At 44.7% G+C, this 10,906-nt stretch overlaps 2 protein-coding genes across 18 annotated transcripts in view; one reads left to right on the forward strand and one right to left on the reverse strand.

The window, feature by feature from the left end:
• The window catches only part of LOC109439642 (flavin-containing monooxygenase 5), a 71,655-nt gene that overhangs the window by 20,821 nt on the left and 39,928 nt on the right, over positions 1-10,906 (reverse strand). The gene's annotated exons all lie outside the window — the stretch shown is intronic.
• LOC141568683 (chromodomain-helicase-DNA-binding protein 1-like) overlaps positions 194-10,906 on the forward strand; it is a 30,739-nt gene continuing 20,026 nt past the window's right edge. For 2 of the 17 annotated variants that reach the window (XR_012491899.1, XR_012491900.1), the window contains exons 1-3: positions 6,458-7,247; positions 9,445-9,557; positions 10,701-10,782. Coding sequence is in view for 2 of the 17 variants with exons in the window: in XM_074319254.1 (XP_074175355.1) it covers positions 7,151-7,247; positions 9,445-9,557 (210 nt within the window). In the remaining 15 variants the exon portion in view is untranslated. Of the gene's footprint in view, positions 340-6,221; positions 6,329-6,420; positions 7,248-9,444; positions 9,558-10,700; positions 10,783-10,906 lie in introns of those variants that run through there. The other 15 variants (XR_012491895.1, XR_012491896.1, XR_012491904.1 and 12 more) reach the window with 13 other exon arrangements.

Raw genomic sequence — 10,906 nt, forward strand, 5'->3', positions numbered from 1 at the left:
GAGCTGGTGTAGTAACTGGACGGGGTGGGGGTGAGTATATCAGGAGAAGGATGAACACAGCATTTTCGTGACTAGAGGAGAGGCAGACGCTGCCAGCTGTTCATCACAATCTGTCTCCTCCTCTTCCAGACATCAGGGCTGTAGCTGGGGACGGGGCTGCCGAAATAGGAACTGCATTTCCCAGTGGCCCTTGCAGCTCTGTGCCCATGTGACTAAGTTCTCACTAAGGAATAAGAAATGGGGACATAGGCAAGTTTACAAGGCCACGGTTTACCCTGGACGTCTACTCTTTCGCCTTTCCTGGAGCTAGAACCCTTTGGGAATCGCATATGGAAGAGGGTAGGTCCACCATCAGGTTGGGTCCCTAAATGACTCCATCTTCTAATCTGGACCTACTGATCTTGAACTGTTACATGAGAGATAAGTAAACTGCCATTTTGTTTATGGTATTTAGTTTTTAATTTTGCTTTTTGTAGCAGTTTTGATGGAAAAGGTCTTTGGACCTGTAACTTTTTAAAGACTGATATATTTCATAGAAGCTTTCAGTTATAAATGTGAAATTATAATAGTATCTTTTAAAATAAAATTGTGAAGAGAGTTTTTACACAGCCATTTTACATATTGGAAGTTTAACTTATAAATGAGTTACTTATAAATTAGATAATTTGAATGTACTAGACATTTGTACTTATAGGAAAACTAGTGAATACTTTTATAAACTGAATGTTAATCTTTCCCTACTGAATCAGTTTTACAATTTCAGAGTTTACAAGAATTACTTTTAAAACTTAATATTTTAAGTTTTAAATGTAATTTTATTTTAATGCTCAACTGGTTTAATTGTGTTTTCTAATTAATTACTCCTGAAATTAGGAAATATATTTTTTAATTACTTGTACAAGGTTTTAAACTTGGACTCAAATTGTCTCTCTGTTTGGGCTAACTGCTAATTTGCAAGTGAGTCAGTTTCTTCATTGCACTGTAACAATACATGCCAATTAATCTACAGACTCAACTCAGTTACACATCCTCCTACCAGTTCCTCAGGTAGAGTCCTCCTGGCATCCCATCAGGTACAATCGAGACTTGGACTGTGGTAGGGACGGTGGAGGTCATGAGAAGTGGATCATTTGGGGTCTGGTTCGAAAGTAGAATGACTGTCAGGATGGGAGTGGAGCAGAGGTGTCATACTCAGGCTTTCCCAGCCAATACCAGCCTCCAGGGGTAAGTGTTTTTCTTATTTCTACCGCCATAGATTAGTTTTGTGTGTTCCTTTTTTATTATGAGGTATAGCTGACATGTAACATAGTAGTTTGAGGTATACACCTGTCGTGCGGGGTGGCCTGCGGGGTCTCTGGTCCCGCTCCCCACATAAGAACGCAGGATACGGTGAGGCCAACAAGGAACACCCACGGAGCCATAGGTAGGGGAGCCATACCACCACGGTCTCACTGGAGGCTGGGCCCACCAGACGCCAACCTGCCGTCCGCTTTTCCGCCAACCGACCGACCCACGACTCTTCTCCACTCTCTCCTCTGTTCCTCTCTCTCGGCTCTCCTCTTCCACTTTCCTCGGCTCTCCTCTTCCGCTCTCTTCGGCTCTGCTCTGCTCGGCTCCTCGGCAATCCTGGGCAGTCCTCCGTAGTGGCAGCAGTTATACCAGCGGCCAATTGGCTAACCGGCCACAGCCGACAGCCAATCAGCCACAGCCGATGGCCATTCACACCCGAGCCAGTACCCCTTCACGTGAGGCCGAGAGCCTGTAAACTACTTTCTGGGGCTCTGTCCCCACACACCATAATCTCTATCTTGGAATCATTATGCAACTTAATGTTTTTAAGATTTATCCAAGTATTTCCATGTATCAGTAGTTTGCAGTTTTATTGTTTATCCATTCTTATATTAATGAACATTTGGGTTATATCCACTTTTTGGTATTACGAAGACTTTTTATTCTTTACAAGTCAACTGTAATTGAAAAATAATAATCGAAAGAACAGAAAGTAAAATTGCATGTGACTAACTTGATGGCAAGGCATGGTAGTCAAAAGGCATTCAGTTAAAAGGGAAAAAAACTCGGCACTGTGGGCATATGTTGGTGCACAGCTGCTAGGTTACTATCTCTGTATTTTGTCCAAAAGATGTACTTGATAATATTCCAGTGTTCTGCCCGTACTTTTCGCACAAAGGGGAGCAGCTATTTTGTGAAGTGATTGGGCAAAAGTCCTTTAGAACAGACTTACTTTGTTGATATATTTATGGGCCCAGCACGCTTCCACTGCACGAACTCTGCCGTCTAACTTTGTTGATATATTTAAATGTGCACGCACTTTAGTGAATTTCCCCTGGCTTTCTGCATTTTCAATTTATTATGTGTTATTTGACAATGTATAATTACATCCAAAGTCAAAACATAGTTTTTCCTGTCTTGGGAGAAAGAAAACCTAAGGCTTTTTCATCCCAATACAATGATTTGTCCACTCCAGGACACTGACCTGACCTTAACCTGAGCCCAGAGGTCTAAGTTCATGTACTCATGAACTTAGGAAGAGGTTTGTACAGATTTTCACCCATGGGCACAGCTTTCACTCACGCCGCACATCTAATCTACCAGATGCTGCCAAATGGCTTCCTGCTTTTACCCAGAACTCAAGGACGTAATGGAGAGCAAACACAACTTGTTTGCCCTCCTCTACTTCATCATGCTTGACTTGGGCGGGTTGGCAGCTGCGAAGGCCCATCTCTAGCACGATTTGGTTGTCATTAATCTCACTGGGTTGCTGCTGCCAGAGGGTGCACCCTCTCTGTGGAGTTAAAAAACAGGCAAAAATACGAACACCACCATTATATTACCTGAGCGAGGATTGAAAAGGTGTTGTTTTCACCAGAAACATTGGTCAAGTACCCTGAACTTGCTGTTCCTTAGTTTGCCCATCTGTGAAATGTCCTCTCTCTTCCTCAAGATTGTAACGACCAGGTCCTGGATTTTTAGAATTGTTCCACAGGCACTTCATGCAAACATTCAACGATACTTACTGAGTGCATACCACGTGCCAGGCACTGTTCTAGGTACGAATTCAACACATCCTAAAAGTGACATCGTTATCTTCCCTTCCTCAAGCTAGCTCTGATGTCCTGTCTCCTCTGTCTCAGTGGTGGCATTAACATCCCACCAGTTATCCAGGGCAGAGGCCCCTGAGAGTGCATCTCCATGTGTCTCCCCCTCAGCCCTGTATCCAATCATTGACCACGTCCCCTCCCCTCGAGTGCACCGTTACCAGCTGGAGAAACCTAGCACTCCCTTGCCAACCCCCCTTGTGGTCTTCCTGCCTCGAACACTCTTCTGACTTCACGTAGCTGGCCTGTCATCATTCGGATCTTAGATCAAATTCGTCTTAGTGACATGCTCTTCAACCCATCTTACCAAGAGCCTCCCCTCAGCCCTATTCTTAATCTCATTACCCTGTTTTACTATCTTATTAGCACTAATACTATCCGGTAACTTATTTTAGCCCCAGTCCCTCTTTAGTCTGTCTCCAGCACTAGAATCTAAGCTCTGTAAGTGTAGGGACCTTACCTGCCTCGTTCACCTCTATACCAGACACCCAGGCTACGGCCAGTAAATCATTCCCTACTGTACTCATCTCTTCTCCACCATGCTGACTGGTGTCATGACCATGAACCTCAAGTGTCCCTCGCTGCTCTTTGGCATTGCTCCCATATTTCTCTAGTCAAGTCACTCTCCAGCTTCCCCAGACAACTGTTCCACGCAGTTCCCACCTCCAAAACTCCCTTCCTCCTCCTCAAGCTCATCTGATGACCTTGTTTCTTATTTCACGCAGACAACAGAAACAATCGAAGAGAACTTGCACGTACTCTCACCTCCCCATCTGTCCATATACTGCACCTGTTGTCGTCCAGGGCTCCCATCTGGGCCTAGCCCTCCACTCGTGCATTGCTCCCACCTCCTCCCACTCACGGACATCACTCCTGACGCATCCGTTTTTCTCTCTATGCATCGTTCACATCACCATTCAACATGCTCTAATATCCCCATGTGAAAAAAGCGAAAAAAAACAAAACCCTCTTCTGTTATTATGTGCATCCTGGAGACATTCCTGAGATTGAAAAATCTACCTCCATAGGCAGAGGGCAGGGAAAGAATGAAGGAAGACGCTGGTCACTCTAGTATGATAATTAGTAGAGTTTATTACGGGAAACTTACAAATGAGGCATGTCTTTGGCGGGTATAAGACAAAATGGATCCCCACGCCACTTGACAGTTGCCAAGGGATTATATATAGCAAAGGGGAATAGTCACAGGTACTGGTATGTGAATGTACCAGATATGGGGAATGACTTTACATCCTTGATCAGGTCTGGACAAGTCCAGGAACCAGCATGTGATGGGAGGCAGGGGAGGGGTGCTGATTTCTGTTCAAATGAACGTTGATGATGATGACACAGCCATTAAGGGAGGGTTATAGAAAGCAATCTCCATTAAAGTCTGGGTCCAGCTCACGTGTCCAGCAGCTGTCACATCATGGGACAGTCTCTTCTCCACACCTCCCATTGACCCTGTATCCCCTTTCAGTTCCTGCACCCAGTATTTTGCTCCCTTTTACAGCAAAACTCTTTGAAAGAGCTGTGAGACATTCTGTCTCCACTTTCTTTCCTCCTATTCCCTTTTCCAAACCCACTCCAATTGCGCTGTTGATTCCACAATATACAGAAATTGTTCTTGTCGAGGTCTTCCCTGACCACCATATTGCTCCATCCAGTGGTGATTTCACTATCCTATCTTTACTCTCAGCTGCATTTCTCACAGACAATCCACTCCCTTCTTCTTGAAACTCCTCTTCTTTGGCTTCAGGGACACCACACTCTTAGTCTCATACTGTCTCACAGTCTGCTTTTTAATCTCTTCTGCTGGTTTCTCCTCATCTTCTTGACTTCTAAATATTAGTTCAAGGTTTCGTCTCTTCTATAGTTCCAATCATCCCCTAGGGGTCCCATCTAGTACCAAGGCTTAAGGTTCATCCTAAAATTATGACTTCCAAATTTATATATTCAGTTCTAGCCGTGCCCCTGAACTTGAGATGAATCTATCTGATTATCCATTCAACATCTCTACTATGATATCTAGTAACAGTTTTATACTACTCTGTCCAAAAATGAAATGTTGATGTTCTTCAAACCTCCTCATTCTCAGTCTCACCCCACTCCATATATGGGAAACTCAATTCTACCATTTGCTCAGGCCAAATTCCTGAAATCATTCTTTATTTCCCTGCTTCTCTCAGATGCTCATACAGTGTATCTTATAGGCTCTCCCTTTCCATATATCTAGTATCTGACCACTACTCGCCACTCCACTGCCACCATGCCAGCCCAACAACTATTATCCTCTGCCACCCAGACACCCACAATAGTCTCCTAAACGGGTACGTTCCACCCTGCTCCTTAAAACAGACTCTTGTTCAGACAGCATCCAGAGTAAAACTTTTATAGGTGTCATCTTACTAGCTGACTTGGAATCTCTTAGCTAACTTTCTTAGTTCTATTCTAGATGCTAGACTCAATATACCAACAGAACACTTAGCTAATGGCTGGGACCCCTTCTCTGGTATTATGTGAAAACAATTATACTTTAAGTTGACAATAATGATAAACACCCTTTGATTTGATTGCCAGATGGTAGACATTGGTGCTTTATTGGGTAAGTCTACCCTCAGAGCCTGGAGGGGAGAAAATAGGTCAAACACAGAGACCAGGATGCAAAAACTATTCTGGAGCAGGCACACTGGACAGAAGCCCCTCCAGAGTAGCCAGCAAAGGATACTTAAGGTTTTGCAAAAACACCCAGGTAGGAAATCATTGAAGCCCCATTACCTGATTCTGTCTCTCTTTCATCTTAACATTGATCACTACTTGGTATTATTTGCTTTTTGCCTATCTCCTCATATTAAAAATATAAGCCTAATTTAAAAATATAAGCTTAATTTAATTTACGTAAGTATTCTACAGGTGAGAGTACCAGCCTCCGTCTCTATGCCAAAAGAATGTTTGGCACATAGTAGGTGCTCAATCAGTATTTACAGAATGACTCAAGACTTCAAATTAGCTTCACAAAACAGTGCTTTGTTTTGTGGTTCTTATAAATAAATCAACCTAAGTCATCTCTTTTGTAGCTCACAACTAGTTTCTCTCTTGTATTTTAAGGTTAGGAGAGGATGGGGCAAAGTGCAACTTCAATCTGAGTTTGCTGAAGATGGCAGCGCCAAGATTAACCTCAATGAGACTAATATTCTGATGACATTACCCAGAGAGTAAGTAACACTGCCTGCTCCAGCTCTGCCAATTACCATTCTAAATCACAGCTTCCTCACCTGTAACTGGGGACAATTATAGTACCTATTTATAGGCCTGCTGTGAAGGTTAAGCGAGAAAGTAATGTCCATGTAAACCCCTTAGGACAGCGCCTTTGGCTGCATCAATAAATGCAGCTATTTGGTTATTATCACATCTGTATTGGTGATGTCGAGTCAAGGTGACCCATATTCTAACACATTGCTTCACTTTGCTCCCCATAATTCACTTGAGAAACCCATTGTGGCAATGACCGCTTTCCTCACTTTACTACCATCCACAGGTTCTTAACTACGGCCTAAGGGCAATAGGGAGTAAGTTAGAGAGAGGATCAGGGCCCGAACCAATTAATTGCTATTGTAAAGTGAAGGGAGCACGCCCGCCTTTACAACCTTGCTGTGACTCGCTGGCGAGCAGGGACGACGGGTAACAGAATTCTATGCCCCCAGAGTTTAGCGGGTACCCGGCACGTGACAGCCAATTTGATTCAATAACAAGTGAATGGCGAGCACAGGGCGAGCGCTGCAGGCCGTCCGTCGCCTAGAGCGCGCAGAAGCACAGCCAGCAGCGCGGGAGCGCGACCCCAGCGGCCCTGCGAGCTCCCCGCTGCAGGGAAACCCGGGGAGCCTGAGGGTGACTCAGCACCGGCTGCATCCGGAGCTCGGCGCACGACTCAGCCCCTGGCGGCCGCGCGCGTCGCGAAGGAAGCGCACGGGGCGGCGCGGGGCGGAGCCTCTCCCGGCCGGAAGGAGCGCGCGGACACCGGGACCCTCGGGGGCAACATGCCCAACTTCTTACTGGCCCTTCAGACCCAGAGCGGCGCCGCGGAGGCGCGGGCGCGGGTGCAGGAGCAGGACTTAAGGCAGTGGGGCCTGACAGGTCAGTGGCCCCGGGCGGAGGTTTCCCGGGGACCCAGCGCCACGGACGGTGCTGCGGCGCCGCCAGGGGACCGTCCCGTGAGCTCTGTACCTGCGGACCTCCCGGCCTGTGCTTCCCGCCACTGCGGAGGGGCCGAGCGGAGAGGAGCCCGCCTGGCGCCGGGTGGCCCTTGCCCTCCTCCTGCGCAGCGCGCGGCATTGGCGGGCGCGGGATGAGTGGCATTGCGGGCACCTGGCATGTGGCCCGGGGGAGGGGAGTTTGGTGAGACCCTGTCCCAAAGAAAGATCTTTCTCTGATGAAGCAGAGGACGACCTGGTGCCTCGAGGGCGTGGGTTTGCAGACCTCGCTTGAGGGGCGCGGGGGGCGGGGCAGTGGTTGGTTAGTTCTGTAAAACTATTAGCGTCGGGCTCCCAGCTGTAGGTGTCTTCGTTTACCGCGCACGCGCAGTTCTCTGAGCGTTACCTTCCTGGTTGGTTCTCCCTCGGTGCTATATTTATGCTGTGCAGCTAAGCAAGGTCTGTCAGTTCATCAGCGCACGTAACTGCCCATCTTATTTACATGGTATCCCTTCCCTAAAGTCTTTAAAGCGCGAACCCCCATTTCCCCGAGTCTGCAGGCAGCGAGGCCGACCGTATCTCCTGCAGATGGAGCGATCCAGGCCTTATGTCCTGGCCTGCACTTGATCTAAACTCTTCCATCATCCTCTCTATTCTTTCTTCACAAAATGGGGACATGCAATGCGTGCCTTAACTATATAACAGAACCTTGGATCAACAATAAAGGGTGTATTGGCTAATTCATTATTAATACTGCTCTGCCCTCCTAGAATTTGTGACTAGGTTCTGTGAGTGCTTTCAGAAGTATAAAGCAGCATTTATTGAACTCGTGCATGTCCTGAATGTCAAGGGAGTGGGAGGTGGTGTTATTCTTGGAATGAAACAAAAGGTGCAGTTCTGTGTCCAGCTCAGGAGAGGATGGAGGAAGGATGAAGATGAATGGACAGGAGACAGACGTGAAAGAGAAAGACCTCTCTCTTCTTGAGTCTCTGAGTGTATAAGAATGTGTTTCTCTGTGGCTGTAAGGAGTGCGCATGCAACTTAAATATGAATTAACAGACTGAGGTTTATATATATTTTGTGAATCGTGACTAAAGTTTATATGTTTGTGTGTTGTCTATTTCCTTGCATGTGTTTTTAGTTATGATTCTTGGAGAATATGTGTGAGAGAGGCCTAATAATACAACCCGAGAAATGGATACGTGCTGATTTAGTGAAAATGAGACGGATAAAGAAGAGGTTGCAAGTTTGCACAGATGAGTTAAACTGAGTGAATGAAAAAGTAAATACGTAGACAAATGTGGAACTTGTGGTATGAATGGATAATTTGGTAGTGGAGGAAAAGAAAAAATAGAAAGCACGTTTACTCAAAGGAATAACCATTGACTATTATACCTTGAAATTTCTATTTCTATTTGCTAGAATAAATTAATCTGAGAAACTATTTTTTGTGAATGGGTTAAAAATGCTTACTGATTTTTTTCCTTCTGATTACAGAAGTAAAACATGTTCTCTTTAAAACATTTAGGGTAATTTTCTGTGCATAAATGAAAAAAAATGTAATCTCTATAATGCACTTACTGTTAACATGTTATTAGCTATCCTGCCAGTCCTTGTTCTGCACATGTATATACGTGTGTATATAATTTCCGTTTTTTCTTCTTTTCCAAGACAGGGAAGGAAGCAAAGGAGAGATGCAAAAATTGGGTTTTATGTACATACTTTTTTTGGAAACCATAATTTAAAATACAATTTAGTTTTCTCCAATATCACTTTAGTGTGTGTAGAGTGTTTCAATGTAACGATGTGCCATAGTTTAGCTAGCCTCTCTCCTTAAGTATTTATGTTCTTACATTTTTTTCTATTATAAATAATACTAAAATATTATTGTAACCAAATATTTATTATACCTTTGAAATTTTAATTCCTCAGGGCTTTGGACAACATGGTGACTAAGTCTGCTCAAAAAGTAGTTTGGAAGTCAGCAACTGTTTACCTTTCCAGAACTTCCCAGCAGAGGACAGGGCTAGGAAGGTTGGGAGTTGGGGGATTGAGGCCAATTCTTCAGTCGAAGTCTTACGTCATGGCTTGTGTGTGCTGAAATGTCTGCTCTTTGGACTTGACATTTTGTCGATTTCTAGGGGTTCATCTCCGTCCTTATCAACTGGAGGGAGTCAATTGGCTGGCCCAGCGCTTCCATGGTCAGAATGGCTGCATCCTGGGAGACGAGATGGGCCTGGGGAAGACCTGCCAGGTATGTTAGGTGGAGTGGTCGCTGCTCACCTCCACTGAAACGCCTTGTTACTCCGCATTACTGTCTTTAGCCGCTAGCTACTGGTACGTATTTTATACTAAGAGGTGAAATGCCTGAACCTTCGTTTAGAGATCATGACCTTGGAGTTGACTTTCCTAGTCATGGGGATAGTTATGAAGTGTGTCACTACCCTTATCTTACCCTTGACATGTAGAATTGCAGTTAACACACAGTGTTTTTCTTGGAAAGCAAATACAGCTGTCAGGGATCAAATTGACTCTGTCCTCATTACTTTATCTAGTTGACTGGCTCACTTGTAATATTAATCTCCCTTCCTCAGTGAGTATGGGGCAATTGCCATTTCTCTGGCGTGCTGGATAAGTGCAGAGGGAGTACCTTCTGTTTTCCAAGATGCCTTGGCCATGTAATGGTAGGACACAATCTGGAGACCTGGAGAGTCAGACGTGTCCTCCTTGGGCACTGAGAAGCCGGTGGGGTGTTGAGATGGATGCTTCCAGTAGGATGATTGCCAGTATAGCCCTATGTTGGCATATGTCAGTGGTAGGCTTGGACTGATGGAAAGTCCAGACACAGGACACCCTTGGGTTAGTCACACAATTACTCATCTATGGGATGACAAACAAAGCCAGGGTTGTCAGAATACACAGCAGAGGCAACCTGATCAGAAAGCATGGAAGTATATGTTTCTCGACACGAAAGAGGTTTCACCAATCTTAATAGAATTTTAATATAACATAAGACCGAGTCATATGTTAATTTTTGCTCCAAAAGACGCATTAGAGCTGATAGTCCATCTAGATCTTATTTTCAGGAAAACACGGTAGTAGGTGGTCATAGATGCTTTCCTTTTTCTTTCTGTCTCTGGCTCCTTCCTTCCTGCATCAATGCATAGGTCTTTTCCCATCTTGGATAAAAAAATTCCCTTCGTTTTATTATCTTATCTAGATAATGTCTTATATACATGGTAGACTCTTAGATAAGAAGGCAATTTGGGCGTGTTTCTAATACAGTGGACTTACTATTAGTCTTCCCAACAACAGTCAAAGTTTTGTATAAGACTTCCGGTTGTGAGATCTGTGTTTGAGTTACGCAAAACTGAAAGCTTGGATTTTTCTCTCACAGCTTCTCTTGGAGTGTGCTTGTTGTGGATGAAGCTCACAGGCTGAAAAACCAAAGCTCTTTGCTGCATAAGACACTTTCAGAGGTAAACTGACATGACAATCTTAGTTTTTGTGTAACTCCCTTTTAAAAAATATTAGTTGAGGGCTACATGGACCCGATTAAGTTGAAACATTTTTTTTTCAGTCACATTTCTGCAGGGTTAAATG

Source organism: Rhinolophus sinicus, linkage group LG14 (genome assembly GCF_036562045.2).
Source record: "Rhinolophus sinicus isolate RSC01 linkage group LG14, ASM3656204v1, whole genome shotgun sequence".
Lineage (NCBI taxonomy): Eukaryota > Metazoa > Chordata > Mammalia > Chiroptera > Rhinolophidae > Rhinolophus > Rhinolophus sinicus.